This window comes from Argentina anserina, chromosome 2, assembly GCF_933775445.1.
Source record: "Argentina anserina chromosome 2, drPotAnse1.1, whole genome shotgun sequence".
Classification (NCBI taxonomy): Eukaryota; Viridiplantae; Streptophyta; class Magnoliopsida; order Rosales; family Rosaceae; genus Argentina; species Argentina anserina.
The window spans coordinates 6,002,863-6,027,329 of record NC_065873.1 but is presented as its reverse complement, the minus strand read 5'-3'; the positions used below and the strand labels follow the sequence as shown (position 1 = coordinate 6,027,329).

Here is a 24,467-nt window from a genome sequence, read left to right as displayed (position 1 = left end):
GTGGATGATTTCGGGTATAGAGAATTTTAGTGTTTACTTATACACAATGGTCTCAATAGCGGTTCTCAGCATCGTATCGGTTTTGTAAAATAAGAATATAACGGGGATATATTGACATATATCAGATTATATCGGATTTATCGTTTTTACTAATTTTTAATTAAATTTAATATATTTATAAACATATACATTAAAATATACCAAATAAACTTGAGAAATTAAAACTTATATAAATAAATGTACTAAATAAACTTCATAAAAAAATATTTGATTGTTTTGACAATTAAAATACATAAATAGTATTAATTAATAAAAATAGAAGTGATCATTTATCATAAACTCTCTCGTCATCGAATGCTATCGACGAAACTTTCATTTTCTTCAAATTATTTTCAAAACGATGTGGTTTTAAAACAAAAACAAAAAAAAACACTGATATATCGGGTTAAACCGAGACCCGATATATCGTCATTTGACTTGATTTTTCGGGCTGACGATGGATAAGCAACTTATCGTATCGTTTTCTTAATATTGGGGATATATCGGGGATATATCGAGGATATATCGGGACATTTAGAATATTGCTTATACATGGTGGAATTGTAACATGTGTGTGTCCCATCTCTTCATCAGGAATTAAATCCTTAACAACCCGGAATTATCCAGAATTGAAAATCCAAGAGAGGAGGTGGGATTAAGATTGAAACATCAGGAATCAATATTTCTTCCGATAATACCCTCTATTAATATGATATATTTTCCAAAAGAGATAAGAAATATGTTTACTTTTGTTATCTAACCCTTGTGACTTCCTCAACTTAAAAAATAATACAAAAATAATTTTGACAAATTTTGGCACAAAAGAGTTACATGTAGGAAGTTGATGTTAATATGTAACATCATGTTTAATATATATATATATACAGATTTTCTCAAATAAGGAGGTCTCCACCAATGGTTTTGGTGCGGATTTCCATTTTTGAACCACTTCTCGATCGAATTTCCTCATCTCCACCGTGAAATATCTAGGTAATATTTTGTAGATCATCTCTGCAAAATTTTAGCCAATTTGGTGATCGTTAAGGTCCTCAAAATCGAAAAACAAATGGACGGACTGAATTCTATCAAACATGAACCGTTTATGTTTTTAACAAAAAAACACAATTTTGAGGGCCTTAACGATTACCAAATTGACTGAAATTTTACAGAGACGGTGGAGATGAAGAAATGCAATCGAAAAGTGGTGCAAAAATGGAAATCCGCACCAAAACAGTAGTGCGGACCTCCACATCCACGAAGGACTGTATATATATATAGTCTCCTTCTAGAGCGGAGCCCTGTTTTGAAATTAAAGTGTGGAGTTCCTTATTTGACTAATTTTCGGTTACTTTTTCGCATTTTCATCATTCAATAGTTAGGTATGTATGGTTGATCATCCATACAAAATTTTATTCAATTTGGTGAATGTTTGAGTTTTCATAATTGTGATTTACAATAATGGTTCTAGTTGGACAAATTCGGTTAGTTCATAGATTTACTAGTGTTTTGATACCTTAACGATCACCAAATTATGTGAAAATTTGTAGGGATGATCTACACATACATACTTAACTACTGAATGGTGGAGATGTGAAAAAGTGACCGAAAAATTAATCGAATAAGGAACTCCACACTTTAATTTCAAAATGGGGTATATATATAGTCTCATTCTAGAGCGGAGCCCTGTTTTGAAATTAAAGTGTGGAGTTCCTTATTTGACTAATTTTTCGGTTACTTTTTCGCATTTTCATCATTCAATAGTTAAGTATGTATGGTTGATCATCCATACAAAATTTCATTCAATTTGGTGAATGTTTGAGTTTTCATAATTGTGATTTACAATAATGGTTCTAGTTGGACAAATTCGGTTAGTTCATAGATTTACTAGTGTTTTGATACCTTAACGATCACCAAATTGGGTGAAAATTTGTAGGGATGATCTACACATACATACTTAACTACTGAATGGTGGAGATGTGAAAAAATGACCGAAAAATTAATCGAATAAGGAACTCCACACTTTAATTTCAAAATGGGGCTCCGCTCTAGAAAGTGATTATATTCATTTTTAGAGTTATTTTAGTAATCAAACTGGAATTAGTTCAATTTCTAATTCTAATTTCATACAGTAAGTAAACGCTTAATGGAATTCAAAATCTCTTTATTAATTCCATTTTGTCACTTATTCCTTTAACCACCTATTACTGATGAAATTCATTATGAGTAAGTAAACATGCCCATAAATTATAGGACTAATTGCATGATATAAATATGATTTTTTTTATAATAACGGGCTTGTATGACTACCATCCAGCTTACATTAATAAAACTATCGAATACAAGGGGGGGGGGGGACGTGAAGCCTAAACCCCTGATTACAAAGATCTGAAATAATATCAGAAGTTCATACAAACAAGTACCCAATAAAACAACAACTAGCAAAAAACACTATACGAATGACGACTCTATTTGCTTTGAAACAGCGGTGACATAGTTGAGAGCACAATAGATATATACCACTGAAAATGATGAAACATCGCTTACATATCCTAATGTCAAATAAAGTAGTTCTCATCCTACATCGCCGCCGGAAAATTAATCTGACGATACTTAGTCTCATCCTGCCACTGGGCAGCAACGACCATTTGATGAAATAAAGAACTCACCGCCTACCTAGATTAGACAAGGTAAAGAGTGCACAAACGGACATGAAGCCCGACTCCCCCTATACAACTATCGTAGGAAATTATTAAACAATAAAAATATGCAAAAACAATGAAAACAAAAACACTCGGTTAAGACCAAAAAAATGGGCCCAACCCTTATTATCAGCCCAAACCCATAGCCAAAGTAAAATTTGGAGGGTCCAAATAATAGATTCAACCCAACCTCGTTGTTGCACAAGAACCACTGCCGATCTGACTCTTCCATCTCTCCGACCAATGAGCCACTGCCACGAATGACCCTTGATCTCCACCGGAAGAACTCCACTAACGGAGAGACAGCAAGAATCCCTCAGCTCCTCCACACTCCCCGAACACAAACTCCCAGATCCATGAACGCAAGGGATGCCGTAAGCTTGCCATCCTTGATTCATAGATCTATTACCATCCTCCCTAATACCTGCTGCAAGAGCCATCATCACTGCAGCCGCCGCAAAGCCAGACCACCACCTTCGCCGCGCATCCCCGTCCTGAACAAACACCACCGCCAAGTTCAATCTAAGGTCAGACTCCTTCTGCCCCAAACTTCGATCGCATGCCCAAGGCACAACACCCACTCCCCATTTGACCACAGATGCCGCATGCCAACAAGGCTAGAGGTCAGTGCTAGCGCCGCCGTGCAGTTTGACGAGGAACAACAAGGACGGCAAAACTTTTCTCTAAAACCTAGCGCGTGGGGTGCGTTCTAGAGAGAGACGTTTTATGAATAGTTGAAGGTTTAAATAGGACTTTAAATGTACCAACTCGTAATTTATTTTCTCTTCCCCTTCCTCTAACCTCAAATTCTTGGTATGAATGATGGAGTGTACATATCTTACATCAGAAATGTAAGACCTTGTCATACAATGCATAATATTTGGGGTAGAAAGCGTACATGCATGGTAATACTGAATTCGCTTAACATATGTTCTACATTCGTCCACGAATACTTCACAAGTTTACAACCGTATACATTCAGGAATAACGTACAAGGTAATACCGAATACGCTTAGTACTTGGCTAGTATTTGTTCTATAATTGTCCAAGTGCTCAATGTTAGAAACCCTGATTGCTATTCATAATTGATTTCAAGAGTGCCAAGCACAAGTTTTATCATCATTCTATTCAAATTGATGAATGATGATGACAAGTTCATAAAATGACAGTTTGTAATGTGCCTGGAAACATGAATATTGGAGAGGGACCACGAAGTGTTATTTGTTCATTTGATGTCGATCTGATATGGTGGTCGATCCTCCAAAACGAAAGTCATAATGCTAACTGAACCAGGTTTCATATGAACTCTGGAGAGGCTCTTGAACTTTTCATATGGATATATATATTTTGGTGACAATCGATTGGCAATAATCCATTGTCGTCCAGCGGTTAGTATATCTGGCTTTCACCCCGGAGACCCGGGTTCGATTCCCGACAATGGAACTTTTTGTGGTCACACAGTCACACTGGCAAACACAGTCTTCTTTCCCACTCCAAAGGCAATCCTTTTTACATATTTATTTGGTTGTCCACCTTTATACTTTGCTGTTGATGGAAGGCGTACTAAAAGCTTGAATAAAAAGATGAAGTCAAAAAAAAAACATCTCATTGGCTCAGTTGAGGACTCAATATCAACTTTTTAACGCATTCATGCAGCGCCGAGGCCGATGCGTGCAATTGCACAAGGCCTCCAAAAGTTCAAGGCGTATTGCTATATCATTGGGAATAAAACACAATTGTTTGAAATTTAGTTGGCATTCAAACAACATTTCCGTAAGAAGAAATCAGGCGATGACTCATCCAACAAGACGTTTTTATCTACATTAATCTACATATATATGTTTCTTTATTTCATTCGAGTAAATTAGTAAAATAATTAGTTTATACAATAAGACATGTGACCCAAACACACATAAATCCAACACTAAATATATAAAGTTGGTTATATCATATTACCACATTTTATTTTCACACGTTCACTTCAACCAAACTCTCTTTAGTTCAAGGATCGATTTGGTTTTTGTTCCAATTGTAACCCTTGCACTCTCTCAAGAGTTGGTAGTGTGCTAATTGTGACGGTAAGCATTATGAGTGTTTCACATGTCAGCCGTGACATGGATCAAAATTGACAAGTGGATTGGAACATGGGTCCCTTAGCCGTCAGTGACTCCCAATTACACTTTTGCCCCTGCCCCCGCGACTCACCAAGTCACACCCCTCTTCTTCGTCGTCGTCGTCTTCAACCTCTCTCTCTGATCATTTTCACGGACTTGTCCAAGAGCTTCCTCGCCTTCTCTCACCTCGATCTTCCTCCTCTTGCTCCGCTCGCAACTTCAGAGTCGAAAATCGGAAGGCGTAAACAGTAAAAGCGATGGAAACCCTAGCCTCCTGATCGCATCCAGAGCGAGAGAGAAAGAGGAAAATGTCAGTCGCCGAGCTCAAGGAGCGCCACGTGGCCGCCAGCGAGACGGTGAACTCGCTCCGGGAGCGGCTGAGGCAGAGGCGAGCCTCCTTGCTCGATACCGACGGTAAAATTCAATTCATTACGATTCAGAATTGAGCAGTAGAAATAGAGATTGAGATTGAGAAATGTTGTTGAAGTCTGATGTGGTCAATTGTGCTGCAGTGGCCGGATATGCGAGGTCTCAGGGGAAGGCGGCGCTCACTTTCGGCCCCACCGATCTTGTTTGCTGCAGAACATTGCAGGGTCACACTGGAAAGGTATTCTGCTTTTGGTTGTATGATGATTGAAAGTTGCACATTTCTTTGGGTTGAAATGAACAATTAGAAATCCGTGTTGCGAAAATGTGCCATATCAGGAGTAGAATTTCAGATTTTGAGTTGTGTCAAAGTCGAAATTGTTAATTAGGAGAATAGGACATTTAGGGCTAATTATCGTGGTAATGTACTTATTTACATACGAGACCGGTGTATACTTTGAGAAGTGAGATAGGTTGATTAAGGATATGCATGGGTTAAATGTATTGAAGTGTGTGAGCTGACAGTTTAGGACATTTTAGATGGATAAAATAGAATGTTTCAGGTTTTCTAAAGTGAAAAGAATTTTACAAACATAAAATGGAAAGATAGGTCAAATCTATTAGGCCAACCAAAACTGAAAAATCAGAAGAGTTACTTAAGATCACAGGTGGAGAAATGTGTAGGACTATGTAAGGGTATACAAAGTTGAACCACAAGACACTGATATCTCATTCATAATGGTTCTTGGCAGAGCTAGTTCCTATTGGAACCCACTATTTATATTATTATATGAAGCCATGACCTCTTGGCTATGGATCTACATCTACCCCTGCTTCATTTATTTAGGTTATTAGGAATTTCGGGGTGTAGAAGGTTAAATTATCCGTATAATAAATGATTAGTGCAGAGAGCAACTCTTCGGGTGTAGATGGAGCTAGACATAGAGGCCTTTGTTGTTTCGTACAAAGGAAAGTAATTCTTCTGCCTTTCCTGTGGGATAGTAGACTAATGAAGTTTGTGGAAGTTGAAGTATTTATTAATACTGGGATAAATCAGTAACAGTTGCACATTCCTGAAAAACGCTGTATTCCCCTTTTGTATAAACTTCTGGTCCTGGATTTTGGTTAGCTAGTCTCTACGGCTACATATGATCTATGACCCCATTTCTTTGTTGTTAGGTCTCTTTCTAAAGTAATCAAAGGGACCATTAATATTGTTTTTTCCCAAGCATTTGATTATCAGCTGTGATGCAACTTTAAAACAATGATTTTATGTCTTTCTTACCCAAAAAACAAAAAGATCATGAAGAGGTTATTAAGATTATTACTGATAGAGACTATTGTAGGTGTATTCATTAGATTGGACTCCAGAAAAGAATCGAATTGTTAGTGCATCCCAAGATGGGAGATTGATAGTCTGGAATGCACTAACAAGCCAGAAGACTCATGCCATAAAGCTGCCTTGTGCATGGGTCATGACTTGTGCTTTTTCACCAACCGGTCAGTCTGTTGCTTGTGGTGGTCTCGATAGTGTTTGCTCTATTTTCAACTTGAGTTCCCCGTGCGACAAGGATGGCAATCTGCCAGTGTCAAGAATGCTAAATGGGCATAAGGGTTATGTTTCTGCTTGCCAATATGTTCCCGATGAAGATACTCACCTGATTACTGGATCAGGTGATCAAACTTGTGTCTTGTGGGATATTACAACTGGACTCAGGACTTCAGTTTTTGGAGGCGAGTTTCAGTCTGGACACACTGGGGATGTACTGAGGTATACTGTTACATCAGGTTCTTTAAAAGATTAATATGCATACTGTCTAGAATGAAATAACCATTTTTGTTCGATACACATCTATTTCCCAGCATTACAAATTGATGCATATGCACAGAAGTGTTTCAGGTCATCTTAATCGTCATGCAATTATAACTCTTGAACAATTTTATCCTTTTGATTAAGACACTATGACATTCTTTGTTTAGCGAGTTTTGGTTTTGCTGCTGGCAGAAACATTGTTTTTCACTTTCATATCATAGAATTTACAAATTGTAGTGTTTGGTCTAATTGTTTAGTGCCGTGTGAAACATTGATGACATTTCCGTTATCTTTGTCGAACGCTTGTCTGGTTTCAGGGTAGCCCTTCATTCATACTTTCCTTATGATATTATTTGATCCGATACCACACATAAGTTAATCCTGAAATATAAAGGAGTTACATTAAACCATTATATTTCCCTGTTGTATGGCCCTTCATTCGTAGGTTCCTTATTATATTATTTGATCCTATATCACACATAAGTTAATCCTGAAATATAGAAGAATATGTCCCTGTTGACTTTGTGCTACCTTCCCATCATGAAGATTCTAAAGTGATCATCCACCTCGCGATGGTGAGTTGATGTGAGTGATTAACAGAAATGTCTTTTACACTCTTTCAGTGTCTCTATCTGTCAAACCAACTCGAGAATGTTTGTATCTGGTTCTTGTGATGCAACCGCACGATTGTGGGACACACGTGTTGCAAGTCGAGCAGTACGGACTTTTCATGGTCATGAGGGAGATGTCAATGCAGTGAAATTCTTTCCAGATGGCAATAGATTTGGAACTGGGTCAGATGATGGAACTTGTAGGTTATTTGACATAAGGACTGGGCACCAACTCCAAGTATATCATCAGCAACATGGTGATAATGAAGCCCCACCTGTGAAAACCATAGCATTCTCAATATCAGGAAGGCTTCTGTTTGCTGGATACACAAATGGTGATTGTTATGTATGGGACACTTTGTTAGCAAGGGTATGTGGTTTTTACTGTCAATCTTTAGTCTTCAGTTTTTCCCTACATTTATCCTTTATACTTTTGCATCTTCAGTTAAGCCCACTTTAGTGTGTAAGAATTAATAACTGCTGATGTTGTATGATTATGTTGCCTTGCTAATGAGATATTTGAAAGTAAATGGATTTCACGCAGCATGTTGTGTGGCACCTTCTCTGTTACGTACAATCATTATTTGTCTTACTAGCAATTATACATAGATTGATGTATAATCAGTTTCGTCATTTATATATTAATTTCCGATTCTGAAGTACTACTTCTAAATCTGCATTAAATGAACCAGTTGTAATTTAATGTAAATAAGTGAGATTTTGAAGTTGGGATCCTCTATCTGTATTTATAATTGCTTGTCCCCCCCCCTCCCCATTCAGTGAACTGTTGTTTACTGTTTAAATCGACTGGTTCCATTGAGTTCAGATGATATATCTTCGATCTTCTATTAACTTTGTGTCTCCTAGTTTGTTGCAGTTGACATTTACATTAATATAAGGTCAACTTTCAGGGGTAAAATATAGTCTATTATTTGATCTGTGATAGTATATGTTTTAACTTGTTCTTGAATTTTGTCAAATCATGTGGTAGAGGCTGTTGGTCTACTGTGATTCCTAAAAGCTTAGTAAACCGTGATGAAGGAAGATAATTACCCTCATGTTCTTACAAGAATCCAAAAAAAAAGTTCACGTAAACCAAAAATACCCATTGGTTTTGTTTTAATTTCCCAGTATTGTGAAAACTGCTCTTTTGGGGTCAACAATTGTAATCCAGCCTCTATTGAGCGGCTAAGTCGTCTCGAGATAACATATCCTTCCAATGCCATTTGAAGACTGTTCAGTGAATATCATTGGTTGGAAAGTGTCACTTTTTACTGCTGCATTATGTGAATTCCGATTCCAGATATTCCAGATATCTTAGTAATAATTGGTTGGTTATCTTGTTGATTAGTCTTCAATCATGTTTTCAACATTAACTTGTGGATAAATCGTTCATGTAAATGGAGCAAGATCTCTAATTCCTGTGTTGTTCCGTGACAGGTGGTTTTGAACTTGGGATCTCTCCAAAACTCACATGAGGCCCAGATTAGCTGTTTGGGTTTGTCAGCTGATGGAAGTGCATTGTGTACCGGAAGTTGGGATACTAACTTAAAGGTCAGGCTCTGTTATTTAATAAGTCATGCAATGCACTTAGGAGAAAACACCATTTTTACTGCATTATCGATTTTTTTTTCTATTGTCTTTAAAAATCCACTAAAAAGGTGAGGAACGTTTATCAGTGCTAAGGGTTTTTCATGATGTACCTTTTATGTTCCACGTCTTGGTCTGGTTCAATTTCTATATCTGTAATATCATATTCAATTGGGTAAAATAAGCTTCTTGTTTATGCTAAGCTCTGAGATTCAAGTTATCCTGAAGAGTTTTAACAACAGGAACTTCTGGTTTAGTATTTCAAGACGCAGTATAGGGGCAAACCTTTTTAGTATCTCATAAGCATTATGACTAACTGCACACTTTATTGATTTTATCTCCTCTCAGATATTCTGTCAACAATTTGGTTGAATAGTTATGGTACATCAAAGTAAATGTGAACTGTTTCCTTACCAAATAAGTTAAATGCTAGATTTTCAAAAGAAAAAAAAATAGAGAAGTTAAAGGCTAGATATCTTATGTCTTTTTGGATTAATTGATATAATTTGCCTTCGTTAGAAGGAGCTGTCTTTGTTGCGAAGCATTATGGTATTAGCTGTCTTTTGTTCAATTGATTTGTTTTTCGTCATTATGAGAACATAAAGCAAACCTGTTGTTAGAAGTCCTTTGTGCTTATTCCAGGTTTGACATCTCAAACAGAATAAATTATGACATGTTTTTGTTTTGTGTTTGTGCTGCAGATATGGGCTTTTGGAGGGCATAGGAAAATAATTTGAGCAGCATAGTTCTCATCTTATACTGTGTATCCTCAATTTCAGCTCTTCCCACACCCCTTATTCTCCTTGGTTCTCATAGTATATCCTGTGTAGCTTTCTTTCTGCTGTTAATTCAGTCTGAGGAACTAGAATCCAGTGTGTTTCTTGTTGTAACCCTCGAATTATAAAAACTGGCCATTTTAATTGGAAAAAGAATATACATTTCAGATCTTGTGCCACATTAAGAGTCCCTTTTTCCTTTGCCCCAGGTCTATTTCGCCGTTGATGCGTAGGTATTCTCACACCAAGTAGGGAAGCATCCTGTAATCAATTTCTCTCCTTCTATCGTCTGAACTCTGAAGGGATTTCTCTTCTATTCTATCGGCTGAAGGGGTCTGCACTAGTTTGGTCTAATGGTTTGACAATGTGGCCTAGTTTTTTTTTTTTTGGGTATGAAGGTAGGCTTTTTATTGGTTCAGAGTGCTTTGAAGGAACTGCACCTCACCCCTAAATAAGTGCTAACTAAAGACTGATATATCGGCAATTTTGAATCCCTTTTATTTCAAAGTGAGTCATATAGTCCAGGTAACTGATAAGATTCTCCAAATTTATAGGAATCCTGTGAAATTTGGCTTCGGGAGCAAGTAAGAAATCCACACCGTTAAAGGATAATCATCCCACAGTTCCATGTCGTATAAGGAAATCAGCCTAACAGGGAATCCTATAAATAACCCCTGTGGGAGACCTTACCATAACTCCTGATTGCAATCTAAGATATCAATCTTTTGTTTATCTCTAAGCTATCTCAATTCCCAGCCGAATTTCACGACAATGGCTCGTCTCGCCAACGCTTTTGATCTGTTGGGGGAGGACTCATTCGACGTGAGGACAGTGGTTGCCATCGTCGACGCGAAACAAGACGCTGCTGATTTTCTAGCAGCAGAGAAGAAGAAGAAAGAAGAGGCCAAGGAAGCCGAGAGAAAGAGAGCGGAGCAGAGGCAGCGATTGAAGAAGAAGAAGTTGCGAGATGCTGTTGTCAACTCGGTTCTTGCCTTCCCCGCATATCGCCCTCCTTCTTCTTTCAGAAGACACCCAAGTTTTCCTCAAGTATATAATGATGAGCAAAAGCAAGGGCAAGGAGTTGTTCATGCACCAATTGTTAAGAAAAAGTGGGTGCCAAAGTCCGGGGAGAATGGTGCAGCCCTAGCCGCTGTTAATTCTAGCTCCTTGGAGTTGGAGAAGGAGAAGGAGAAGGGGAAGGAGACTGAAGCCTGCGATGCTACTGTGGAAAAGAAACAAACAAAGGAGGGAGGAGTAGATGGAGAGGAGAAAACAAAGGAGGAGGTGGGTAGTAATAATGGTGGAGATGGCGGTAGCAGCAGCAAGAGTGTTGATGGGAATAGTAGGCAGAACAAAAATGGAAGCTTGCGGAGAAAACTAAGGAAGCAGAAGAAGGCTGCTGATGGAGGAGAGACGAAGGAGGCTGAGGACACCAAAGAAGGTGATACTAGCAGTGTGCAAAACCAGTTCACTCCTCGTTCATACACTTTGAAAGAATATGAGGAGATGAAGAAGAGGGAGAGTTTAAAGATCAATGACAATGACTCTTCCCACCAGCAGCAGCCTCAGCCGCCCAAGAAAGTGACTATTGATGTCAATACAGAATTCCGAACACCGCAGGAGAGACAAGGCCTTTTCGATAATGGAGGTCGGAGATTTAACAATGGAGGTCGGAGGTTCAACAATGGAGGGCAGAGATATAACGGAGAGCGGAGGTTTAACAATGAAGGTCGAAGATTTGACAATGGAGGACAGAGATTTAACAATGAAGGTCGAAGATTTGACAATGGAGGACAGATATTTAACAATGAAGGCCGAAGATTTGATAATGGACGGCAGAGGTCTAACAAAGAAGGCCAAAGAGGACTTGAATTTAATTTGAACGATGCAGAATTTCCTACCCTGGGAAGGAATTAAATTGTACAGTATGTTTGAATTCAAATAAAATTTTACCTATTCAATTCGTATCCCTCTGCTTTGTTAGTTTTCTTGTCCAAGTTATTTGAAAGCAAGACAACTTAATATCGTATTTACTCGTATGCCTCATTTGTTTATGTATATGAATTCACCAGCATTAGTCGATAGGTTTCCTCTGAGGAAGTGTGCTTTCAAGTGGGAAGTTACAAGTGGCCATTGCATCAACTTCACTATTGCATAGCTTCGTTCCAGTGGATTGCAATTAACGATCACAGGTGTTTCACGTAGAAAAGGCCAGGATCTATTACTGTGTTCATTCTATGAAAGCTTGCGATTGGCCAAAGAGAAGAAGCTGCAACTGCCAAAAAGTTCTGTTCAATAATACAATTAATTGGGATTGAGACAAATGTGTAAGTATGGGGAAACTTTAGCTTACAATCCATTTCAAATAGGTGCGTAAAAGGTTAGTTCTCCCATTTGCGTTCTGCGTGGAAGTAATAATCAAAATAATTGCGGTTATAGGCTTCAATGACTGCATTGTGCTCTCATTTTGTGAATGGCGGAAGGCCAGTATCAATCACTACTTGAGCCAGTCAAGTTGCTTGTGAGGCAGATGAGTGTAAATGTGCAATGGAACTTTAAATAGGCCAATACCAGCTCCATTGATTATGCGAGTTCATACCAAAACTGAATGGAGTGAGCACCATTTCTGTTATGAAATCAAGTTATCTTGCAACTTGCAGTTGGATAGCGATATATTGAGAGCCTCACAATGCTTGACAACGGTTAACTCTTGACGTTGCAGAATTGCTCGAGTTGTACTCGCTACCGATCAATTTTTTGAACTAAGCTCAATCTTATAAGTTATTATGGCAGTAACTGCTGATGAGTATCATATTTACATTTCGTATCATGATACGGTGATAACAAAGATTAAAAGTTGAAACATCAGATGTTCAGACCGGTAATGTATGGGTATTGAAAGAGATTTATAAAAAGCACACAGCAAAGTTGTAGATGCTTTAGCTAATGCCAATAAGGGTATGCAATAATTTCAAGAAAAGAAATAAAAGATAAAAGATTGCAGACACTGTTTGGGCCTAAAATAATACTCCGGTATTATCTAGACTACTTAGGCTCGTGGACCGGTTATTTGGGGAAAATATATCACAGAGCAAGATTACCTGCCGTATTGGAATAGATTTAAGGGACTATTGCTGTATAGAATTTGAGTTGATTAAGGAAGGTAAATCTAAATCAACTAGGAGGTTCTCAAGACTTGATTCGCAAGAAAGAACAAGTTGTGTTCTCTATATAAAGGAGTTGAATGCACAGAATAAGACACGCAACGTCAAACAAACTATCGCGCAACCGCATAGTCAAAATCTCCCCACGGAGTAAAAGTCCGATTCGCTTCGGCAACCAAGTCTCCCATCGGAGCGGAGCTGCCCAGATGCACACCTCGCGCTGCATGTAGCAACAAGTCCGGTTAACTCCGGCAATTCGAGTCAAGTCCATTGAGTCGCTAGCCTAGCTTCTAGTAAACCCAAAAGTCTGCATTAGTCAGCAAATTCCATTCGCGAGAGAGTCCTGCTATTAACGACACAGTATAAGCTCTGCTTTTCCCCAAGCGGTCAAAAGTAAGATCGACCATCTACTTGAGGTAGAGTGAAAGGTACCTAGCAACTCCGGTTGTGTATAGGTCATTCGAACTTCAGCGGTTTATCAGCAACTGCGGAGCAATCGTTTGAGAAGAAGACAGTACGTGGAGCGCGATCATTGTCAGACAAAGCAACAGTTGTACCTAACTCAAAAGTACTGGCACGCCAACAACAACAGAGAACGAAGGGCTGAGCCGTCTAGGGTTCGGTACCGGGGCCTGCTAATTGTTCTCTGAGGAGGATCCGTTTTCCCAGCTCGAACATTTTGGCATGCCTAGTGGGACAGTGTCAAAGATAGCAAGTCGGAATCCTTACTCGCGAGGATATCCCTCTTATTCGAAACCAAAGCATTCGCGGTGTGTTCCTCATAACACAGCGGCTTGCAGAGGTTTAACAGCGGTCGAGGCACTACTAAAGTTTGGAGTGATGGCGACACCGGAAGACATGCAACTAGCTTTCAAAGAGTTGACGACGGTAGTCAAGTCGTTGGAAGAGTCCTTCGGCAACCGAATGACTGCAGTTGAGAGAACGTTGGATAATGTGTCACAACTACAATCGACACAAGGTCAGCATCTGGCTGAGACCAACGACAGGATGAAGAAGTTGGTTCTGGGTGCTAATGAACACGCGAAGAATGCTCACTTAGAGTTCGCAGGCCAGGAGGAGCGATTCAAGCAGATCGAAGAAGCGTTGGGAATCTAACGGACTGTCACCGGGCTTTACGAGAGCCAGAACCATGACAAGCCTAATGCCACCAAAAAGGCTCGGCCCAGCAAGAAAGATATAGCCGGTATCAACAACGGCGCTGAAGAGGACGAGGCCAGAGGTGATGAGGCTGACAAATCAGATGTTGAGCTTGTCAAACTGGCAAGGAGGAAAAAGGTGAAGGCTAAGAAAGGAAAGTTCACGCTTGGAGGTTCCCGACGGTCGAACACTCCCGATGTTGAAACTTTACAAAAGGCATTGGCACTCCTTCAACCAAGCGGAAGACAAGAGCGTCAGGAATAGAAGAAGGTCAGAGCCTTACCAAGGAGCAAGTTCAGAAGATGATCCAGGAAAGCGTGAGGACCATTCATGGCCATGCTGCCGCGAACATATCGTATACAAGTCCATTCCCGGAGTGGGTGTCAGCATGTCCTTGGCCTTCGGGTTATCGTCCAATCAAGTTTAAGACTTTCTCAGGATAGGGTTCCGAGAACGCTGCCGAGCATATATCACGTTTCCACAGTGATTGTGGGCCATATGCGTCTGATCCAGTCTTCAATATGAGGGCTTTTGGTTCATCGTTTTCAGGACCGGCGCTGTCTTGGTAATCCAAGTTGGCACCAAGGTCCATTTCAGATGGGTCCATGCTTGAGACGATGTTTAAAACGACTTTTGGAAGTGTTAAGCCTGAAGTGGATTTGTCATCTCTGACTTCCATGTATCAACAGCCAATGGAGTCGGCAGTGGAGTTCCTAAAGAGGTTCAAGGTGCAGCAGGCAAAGTGCAAAACACCGCTCGCGAAACAGGATGCCATTCGCATCGCCATAAAGGGTTTGGAAACCCGTCAGCGGGCCAAACATCACGATGCCTACTTTTCTAGCATGGCAGATTTAATGAACAAGGTAGGTTCTTACCAAGTGTTCCTCAGGGAGATGAAGGATAGTGCTACAGTTCCAAAAGGCCCACCTGTGTCCTATCACCCTGGAACTTTGAAACCACGCTATGCAGTTCCATCCGGGACTAAGAGGGTTTCCACTATCTACTCGTATGTAGATCCTTTCTACACACTGTATCCGTACGAAGAGCAGTGGGTCGAGGAAGTGGATGATGAAGTAGCTGCTATGGAGATAGCTGGAAGATAAGCATTGAAGTCTAGGGATTTGAAGATGTCTAGGGACCCTGTCAAGATTTCTACAGCAGCATTCACCAAACCCGAGTATGATTCGTATACCTACAACGCTCACAAAGCTCTAGAAATTCTGGATGAGTTGTTCGCGAGTGGAAGAGTTAAGCACGACACTGCGATGCCTACCGCAACGCATATTGAAGGGAAGAAGTACTGCAAGTTTCACAACTTGTTCAATCACCACACAACTGATTGTGTTAAGCTCAAGGATCAGTTGCAGACCTGGATTAACAAAGGAATGCTTGGGGTAGACACTGAAAGAGCTGCAGCTTGGGTCGATATTGATCCTTTCCCTACAGTGTCAGTGGTAGAAGTTACTCCATTGACAACACCGTTGAAGACTCATCGCCCTTCCAAGTTTGCTGAGTACACTTATGATGTGTCATTGGCTCATGAGATCTTGGACAAGCTTATTGCTGAGGGTGAAACCATTGTACCATGGACTGAGTTCCTGACCATGAACGAAGTTAAAGGTAAATGGTATTGTAAGTTTCATAACGTTTGGACTCATGATACTCATATTTGCATACAGCTCAAGGATCAAGTACAACAATGGTTAGATGAGGGAGTGTTGTCCTTTGCTTCAGAGTCTGATCTGGGTGTGGAGGCAACAGCAAAAGGAGTGCCCGTGGCGAAGGAGGTTGTGAAAGCCAAGCAATCTGACCTGGGCAAACAAAAGAGCGGTGTCCAGAACAGGGAACAAAATGTTGCAAAGGCCAAAACTTATGTCCTTTGCAATCGATGCAAAAAGGAGTGTTCCATAAACTGTGATAGTGTTGACAGACACGAGGAGTCGCGAAGGCCCCAGAGGCCTCGCTCACCGACAAATCTTTCCGAGAGGAAGGACTCTAAGAAAGCTAAAGTTCAGACAGACACTTATGCTCAAGTGCTGAAAAGGCCATACTCAGGTCTTGGCGGGGTCGCGAACATTCTTGGAGGCCAGCAAATTGGGACAAGTGTGCCTGAAGCTTAGGCTTCGCGCGAGGCACTACAACGGTCATACATACCGCCTGCACCGAGGTCACTAAAACTCGATGTCTGGTACACGGAAGAGCTATGGAAGCTACGAAAACTCAGAAAAAAAAACGTACAGAAAAGGTGGGGACGGGTGAAGCGAATGCTAGAGGCATATAACCGAGGAGAGCTCTCTCGTGACCAGCTAGAGCAGCCACCTTGGCTGTTGCGAGAGACAGTTGAAAAGCTTAGTTTCAAGCCATATGTGCATATTCGCCGGAATGATTGCCACAAGAAGGAGCCATATCCCAGGGAAAGCGTTCATGATCGAATTGAACGACTAATGGAAACTGCTCCTACACAAAGAGTTTCAATCCATGATAGGTTGTCTTACGCGTCTAATGACTGTAGAGCAACAGACAAACAACATACGCATGGTGTTTCTATTCAGCAGAAACAACATCGAAGTAGTGTTGCTCGACCTGCGCAATCTAAATGGATGCCTAAAAGGTCTGTAAGTAGGCCAGGCCATCAGGAACCAATCCCTAAGAGAATCAAGCCACAGTTTGAATGGAAACTGAAGATCAAGGAACAACTGGTGCTGGTTCGAACAGCGCAAAAGTCAACATTCGTGGTTCCAGAGGAAGTCGAGGCTGCGGCAGTGGTTATTCCTTCCAGGGCTCATCAGGAGCAATCACTAACGGAGTATCTCAATAGCAAGTTCCCCTCGCGAACGCCAACTGGGTCCACGCCGGATGACGATATGGAGGAATCAGGCGGTAATGAGCAAGGGTTAGCGTTTTCTGATCCGGAGGACGAACTGGAGCAGGGGTATGATGAAGAGATGACCGCTGCCCCAGATTGCAACATGTTTAACCTCTGTCATGGAGATAGTTTTGAGGAAGGAAAACCGAGGCTAAACAATGTTCCTAGTTGTAACATGGTGTTCACTTTGTCCTCGAAGTATGCTCTTCCACGGCCAATGCCATCTCATCTATTCATTGGAGGTGAGATGCAGGCCCAAGAGGTGGGTACAGTCGCGGAGTTGTCACCTACAGAGGTGCCAACTGTTGAGAAGGACTCGAGGAAAGAGGGAGCTGATAAATCTCACACGATGACAGAGCTCCAAAGATTCTTTATGATGTTCACAAAGCCTACAACGACCATGACTCAGCACATTAAACCTTTGTACATATCGGCTGAGATGGAAGGTAAGAGAGTGAATAAAATCTTTGTTGACGGCGGTGCAACAGTTAGCATCATTATAGTGAAAACAGTCGAAGCACTTAGGATTGTGAAGGAAAAGGTTCTCAGTAGCAATCTCAAGGTCAGGAGTTTCGCTGGCAACTTATCTAAGACCTTGGGGGTTTTAATCCTCAAAGTCAAAATAGGACCTTCTGAGTTGTTTTAGACGTTCTTCTTTACGAATTGCACCGCTCCATACAGCATCATACTGGGTAGGGATTGGATACATCGAGCCTACTGCATACCTTCTACTCTACACCAAGAGATGTTGATGTGGGATCCCGCAACTGACAAGGCAGAACTAGTGAGAGCAGATGATCGACCATACTCAGTCGCTTCTTGTATTTTGGATGCAGAGTATTACTATGGTGACATGAGGCCTTTGGGAGTTGCCGGGATTGATACTAAGGGTCGTCCAGTTGGGGTGACTTCTACATAATTGACACGATTGGGTTTAGTACAGGTTAAAACAGACATAAATAGACCTGGCTTCATCGTGAAAACAAACAGTAATCATCCATGGGTACATCACTGCCCAAGGAACGCGAGCAGGCTTATGTGTCCTTTCTCCAACGTTTATCTATTTACAGAGAGGAACAGGAGGCATTGGGGGCAGTGGCACTCGTTGAGTGCATTGAGGATGATTTGACTGAGGTTCAAGTAGAGGAGGAGTTCATTCAACCAGCACCAACAACTTTGGATGACACTCCACCTAAAGTAAAGGATCCAGTGGAGAAGATCAATCTGGGGACCACAGAGGAACCCATGGAGGTTGGAATAAGTAAACACTTGGATGAGGAACTGAGACAACGTTTGGTGGAGTTGTTGCAGGAGTTCCACGATTGCTTTGTTGAGAAATTTGAGGACATGTCGGGCTTGTCACCAGACTTGGTTTGTCATCGCTTGCCCATCATGGAAGGGTACAAGCTTGTACAACAAAGTCCACGATGAATGAGTGCAGACACAGCAGCAGCAGTCAAGAAAGAGGTTCAGAACATGTTCCAAGCCGGTATTATCCGACCAGCCAAATATTCTCAGTGGTTGTCAAACATAGTACCGGTACGGAAGAAAAATGGCAAGATTCGCGTGTGTGTGGACTACATGAATCTGAATACTGCGACACCAAAATATGTCTATCCCATGCCCGTGGCGGATATGTTGGTCGATGCGGTCGCAAGACATGAACTACTATCTTTTATGGACGGCACAACTGGTTACCACCAAATTCCTGTTTATGAACCGGATAGACACAAAACAGCATTTCGATGTCCAGGGTTCACTGGAGTGTTTGAATATAACAATATGCCATTCGGTCTGACCAACGCGGGGACTACATATCAGCGAGCAATGATAAGAGCACTTTGTGCGACGTTCTTAACATGTTTTTACCTCAATTTGTACTTTGTTTAGCCCTTATTGTTGTACTATTTAGTCATTGAGTCGTAGTAAGAGTCTTGGGCGGTATTGGATGTATTTTTGTGCTTACATGAGTTAAAAACACATAATTGGTCTAGAGTCATAGTTTGACTAGGAATCCTTGTTAGGTTTTGAAACTAATTATCTCTTACTTATGATTTTATTTTCTTATTTTCAGATTGGATTGAAGAGATAATTAAAGAAAAAAAGATGGAGCCAAGTCATGCAACAATTAAATAGAAGATGATCATTAAAGGCATAAAACATGGCATGTTTTAGGGATTAAAGCATGACATGTTTTAGGGATTAAAGCATGACATGTTTTAGGGATTAAAGCATGGCATGTTTTAGGGATTAAAGCATGGCATGTTTTAGGGAATAAAACTTTCCATGATTTAAGGGATTAAAACATGGCATTATTATAGAAAGAAAGAAGCAATTTCAAATCCTCCATCTTTCCTCTATATATACATGGCTTCACCTCTCAAATATCATGACTTCTCATTAGCATTCAAGAGCCAAAACTCTACCAAAACACCACCATAAACTTCCCGCACAAATTAGCCAAACCGTCCACCCCAAAACCATCATCATCTCCACCGAGTTTCACCATTGAAGACACACCTCCAAGGTTCCTACAACGTGTGATTCTCGCAACTCATCTCCATGGCTTCGTCTATTTGTGTTAATCTACAATTCTTTGTCTATGAAGATTGTAAGTTGTTGTTTATGTGGAAATATTGGTTATGAATTTGTTTTAAAATTTTCAGATTGTGTTTGATATTTTTTTGACACTATGCCGAATCTATGTTCTTATAATTAATGAGTTTGTATTTCTATTGTTGTATTCTAATCATCTTTCTCATACTTTTAGATAATTTTCAGATATGTGCATATGAATTTAGTGGTTGGATGCAATCCCTAAGATTGTGTTTGAGTGCTAGATTCATCAACCATATTGACACAAATCAAAGCATGCCCTAAGTAGGTTCGATTTGTGTTGATTAAAAGTGGTAAAAATTCTGGAAATTTGCATGTGAAACCATGGTGGGTGACGCCATACATGAAACATGTCTCCAACAAAGATTTGGTGCTTAAATGTAACCTTGTTTGATTTCTACTCTAAGTGTTATTGAATTCGATTGCATGCAAATTTAGATTAGGCCCTAAGTCAATCTAAATGTTAATTGAAATCTTGCATGATTAGATGATCCCCTAAGGCTCTAATTGTATTGGTGTCTAAAAAGTATGTAATTGGTTGAATTAGAATGCATGATAGGTTCGAACTTGTAATTATGTGGTGTAATGGTAAATTTGGTTTAAGTTTGTTAAAGAGAAGTCGATCATGTAAATAATAATTTAGGTTTTATTTTAGTAGTTAATAATCAATCTCAAACCCCCCATTATTTGTTAACACTAAAAGTTTAGAGTTCCCTTCAATTCCCCGGAAAGAACGATCCCTGCTTATTCTATACTAACGATGATGTTTTACAGGGTTCATTATAGACGTTTTAAGAAAATGCTCTATCAAGCAATGAACCTGATTTTTCACGATGTGCTGGGGGGCATTCTCGAAGTATATATCGATGCTGTGGTGGACAAGTCTAAGAAGAAAGAGGATCACATTGACAATTTGTGGACAGTGTTCACCAGGATGAGAAAGCACAAGCTCAAGATGAACCCGGCTAAATGCATATTCGGGGTTCGAGCAAGAGACTTCTTGGGTTTCATAGTGCATGAAAGAGGTATTGAGGTCGCGGAAGATAAGGCTAAAGCAGTTCTAGACACGCCAGCACCAAGGAACAAGAAGGAACTTCAGAGTTTTCTTGGGAAAATAAACTTCCTTCGACGCTTTATTTCTAATTCCGCTGGCAAAACCGCAGTTTTTTCTCCTTTGCTGAAGCTTAAAGCAGATCAAGAGTTTCAGTGGGGACCTGCGCAATAGGAAGCTTTTGATAAAATAAAGGACCTGTTCTTCAACCCCCACGGCCTGGAGTACCGTTGAAGCTCTACATCTCAGCGTCCCCTTATTCAATCGCAGGACTCTTAGCACAAGATGGTGATGGAGAGGGGGGCAAGAAGATTGAGCATGCAGTTTATTACTTTAGCCGAATCTTATTAGATGCCGAAACTAGATACTCGCCGATTGAGAGGTTGTGTTTAGCTTTGTACTTCGCCGGTACTAAGCTCCGCCATTACATGCTGTCCTTCACTACAGTGGTGGTGGTGCAAACCGATTTAGTGAAGTATATGCTTACCAGACCTATGCTTCGAGGTCGGATTGGTAAGTGGATCTTGGCATTATCCGAGTTTTCTTTACAGTATACACCCTTAAAGGCGCTCACAGGACAAGCAGTGTCCGACTTTTTCTTGCATCATCCTATTACGGAGGACATTGAAGACCAGAACGTGGTTGTTTCCTTCGTTCACACTCAGCCTTGGGTTCAGTACTTCGATGGAAGCAGCACTGATCATTTTTTCAGAGTGGGTGTTGCATTAGTTAATCCTTCCGGAGCCAGACATTGTTACTCTTTTCAGCTCGAATGGAAGTGCACGAACAATCAGGCAGAATATGAGGCCATCATCATTGGCCTGGAGTTGTTGCTTGATCTGGAGGTCACTGAGGTAGAGATATTAGGTGATTCACTCCTAGTTATTAATGAGCTCAAGGGTGTCTATAAGTGCAACAATTTTACATTACTTCCTTTTTGGGAGCGAGCATCGGAATTGTTAGAGCAATTTGCAGACGTGGTGCTTAACTATATTCCTCGCGAACGAAATTTCGCTGCCAATGAATTAACACAGCTGGCTACGGGCATTCGCTTGGTAGATGGCGTTCGCGAGAGGATTTTGAAGGTTCAGAGACACACATTACCTTCCTTTATGGCAAGGAAAGAGGTTAACGATGAATGGTTGGTAGCGGTTATTGATCTCATTGATGTTGATTGGCGACAACTAATTATCCAGTACCTCAATGATCCTTCTGCACTGGTGGACAAGTGAGTTAGATATTTTGCAGACGTGGTGCTTAACTATATTCCTCGCGAACGAAATTTCGCTGCCAATGAATTAACACAGCTGGCTACGGGCATTCGCTTGGTAGATGGCGTTCGCGAGAGGATTTTGAAGGTTCAGAGACACACATTACCTTCCTTTATGGCAAGGAAAGAGGTTAACGATGAATGGTTGGTAGCGGTTATTGATCTCATTGATGTTGATTGGCGACAACTAATTATCCAGTACCTCAATGATCCTTCTGCACTGGTGGACAAGTGAGTTAGATATTTTGCTACTAACTATGTCATTCGAGGTGATGAGCTATTGCGCAGGGCAGAAGATGGCTTGTACCTGCGATGCATCTATGGAGCTGAGGCTAAAAGGTGCTTACGCGAGGTTCATTGTGGCAATTGTGGTTCTCACCAAGCCGGTCCAAAGATGCGGTGGCTCATTCGCCGATATGGTTTTTATTGGCCTACCATGCTCAAGGACTGCATCAGCTTCGCGCAGGGTTGCATCGAGTGTCAAATGCATGTGCCAGTCCAGCATGTGCCTGATGTTCCTCTACAACCAATCATTAAGCCTTGGCCCGGTCGCGGTTGGGCTCTAGACTTTATTGGGAAAATTCATCCCAATTCTTACTTACAACACAAGCACATTCTACTGGCTACAGATTTCTTCACCAAGTGGGTCGAGGCCATACCAGTCAGGACGACATCTTCAGAGGTGATCACCGACTTCATCTTCAAATTTATTATCACCAGGTACGGCATTCCAGAGTGTTTGGTGGCAGACAGGGGGGCAGGTTTCATGGCTGAGAAGACCCAGAAGTTCTTAACCGGCTATGGGATAAAGTTTATGCATTCTAGTCCTTATTATGCACAAGCGAACGGCCAGGCAGAAGCTAGCAACCGCGTCATTATGTCTATACTCAAACGAATGTTGGATGCAAATCCGCGATCTTGGCACACAGAGTTGAATCACACATTATGGGCTTATAAAACCTCCAAACGTACTCCAACTGGTACTACACTTTATGCGTTGATGTATGGGCATGATGCGGTACTTCCTATGGAAATTAATGTTCAGTCCCTAAGGGTTTGCGAACAACATCAGTTGATTGGTGAGGACTATGTTCAAGCTATGTTTCAAGAACATGAGGACTTGGACTTTCGCCGGATGGAAGCTCTCGACAGCCTTATTGCCGAAAAGAAAAAGATAGCACGACTTTATGACAAACGCACGAGAGGACGCAGCTTCGGAGTTGGGGACTTAGTTTGGAAAGTCTGTTTGCCTTATGGTGAGCGAGTTGATGGTCGCGGTAAATGGTTTGCTAAGTGGGAAGGTCCTTTTGTGATTGATCGAGTAATGGGCAAAGGCGGCTACTACCTTCGTGATACTGATAGGAATGTTCACAGAAATCCCATGAATGGCCGCCATCTTAAGAAGTACTTTCCTAGTGTTTGGGAGTATGAAGATCCACCGGCAGCGGTGCAAGCAACATACCTGGTGTTCGGACTTAGTGTTTCCTTGAGTTCCATTCTTTCAACCAAGTAAACAGGGGGCAACACCATGGATAACTCAGAGCGATCGCGAACCCAGAATTTTTTTTTTTTAGATTCGCGAACATTACTGACGGTCGCGAACGTTCCTACCGGTCGCGAACCCAGAATTTTTTTTTTCGAAACTACCGAGTTTCTGAAACTTCATGTGTTTCTTAATCATGCTCCGGCATTTTTTGTAACACATTGGACCAATACTTATGGTCCAGAATTGGTTGTAACTTTTGTTACACAGCAATAAAACAGTACAAGTGTTTTATGAAACAAATTGTGTTTTATTCATATGGCTTTGTCGCCAGGAACTTCATACAAGATCTATACTATTACAGGTGAGCTTTGTCACGCTCTGATACCATCTATGCTAGGTGGAAAGGTCTTCGTGATTCCTCCTGTTCATCCCACCATCGCGAGAAACTCGAGATTAAGCTGCACCAGTTGAAGGCCAAACATAAGTTCTAATTGGAAAACTGGTGGTAGCATGGGGGATCCAGAGCCTTGATTTGTACACTTCTCCTGATGTTCCTTCAAAGAAGGGAGATTGGAGGATATTACACATGAGAGGTACAACCGCTCGCATCGCGTATCAAAAGAGGTATGTGACGAGCATGATGTACCTATTGGCTCTGGTCCTGAATTCGGCAGCTTTCTTCCCGATGCTTGGCGACTAAACAACGATGAATAGGTCGCAGGAAGGACTGCTTTTTCCTCTCTCACTTGTAATCCTTCACTAGGAACAACCCTTAATGCAGGGCATATCCCCGGTGCTGAACTACAAAGAAGGGAGGATGTGAAGGTGGAATAAGACTCCCACCTCAC

At 41.0% G+C, this 24,467-nt stretch overlaps 3 protein-coding genes across 3 annotated transcripts; all 3 read left to right on the top strand.

Annotated features, from left to right (window-relative positions):
• Window positions 1–4,981: 4,981 nt before the first annotated feature.
• Window positions 4,982–10,166, top strand: LOC126782062 (guanine nucleotide-binding protein subunit beta-2). Its single transcript, XM_050507222.1, has 6 exons — window positions 4,982–5,266; window positions 5,365–5,459; window positions 6,565–6,989; window positions 7,655–8,012; window positions 9,083–9,196; window positions 9,934–10,166. The coding sequence occupies exons 1-6, from the start codon at window positions 5,161–5,163 to the stop codon at window positions 9,967–9,969; spliced, it is 1,134 nt and encodes a 377-aa protein (XP_050363179.1). The 5' UTR covers window positions 4,982–5,160; the 3' UTR covers window positions 9,970–10,166.
• A 613-nt stretch (window positions 10,167–10,779) lies between these two features.
• LOC126783850 (uncharacterized) lies at window positions 10,780–11,925 on the top strand. The gene has a single exon (XM_050509383.1). The coding sequence runs from the start codon at window positions 10,780–10,782 to the stop codon at window positions 11,923–11,925; it is 1,146 nt and encodes a 381-aa protein (XP_050365340.1).
• Window positions 11,926–20,626: 8,701 nt separating this feature from the next.
• On the top strand, window positions 20,627–23,646 carry LOC126783849 (uncharacterized). Its single transcript, XM_050509381.1, has 4 exons — window positions 20,627–20,912; window positions 21,134–22,091; window positions 22,257–22,364; window positions 22,422–23,646. Exons 1-4 carry the CDS (start codon window positions 20,627–20,629, stop codon window positions 23,644–23,646), a joined length of 2,577 nt encoding a protein of 858 aa, XP_050365338.1.
• The last annotated feature ends 821 nt before the right edge of the window (window positions 23,647–24,467 follow it).

Bases quoted from the DNA above. Each gene is read 5' to 3' on its own strand.
- LOC126783849 (XM_050509381.1), top strand. From the start codon at position 20,627: ATGAACCTGATTTTTCACGATGTGCTGGGGGGCATTCTCGAAGTATAT. The intron at 20,913-21,133 runs GTTTTCTTGGGA...ATTCAATCGCAG, and splicing joins GAACAAGAAGGAACTTCAGA to GACTCTTAGCACAAGATGGT. The intron at 22,092-22,256 runs GTGAGTTAGATA...CTTTATGGCAAG, and splicing joins CCTTCTGCACTGGTGGACAA to GAAAGAGGTTAACGATGAAT.
- LOC126783850 (XM_050509383.1), top strand. From the start codon at position 10,780: ATGGCTCGTCTCGCCAACGCTTTTGATCTGTTGGGGGAGGACTCATTC.
- LOC126782062 (XM_050507222.1), top strand. From the start codon at position 5,161: ATGTCAGTCGCCGAGCTCAAGGAGCGCCACGTGGCCGCCAGCGAGACG. The intron at 8,013-9,082 runs GTATGTGGTTTT...GTTCCGTGACAG, and splicing joins GGGACACTTTGTTAGCAAGG to GTGGTTTTGAACTTGGGATC. The intron at 9,197-9,933 runs GTCAGGCTCTGT...TTTGTGCTGCAG, and splicing joins GTTGGGATACTAACTTAAAG to ATATGGGCTTTTGGAGGGCA.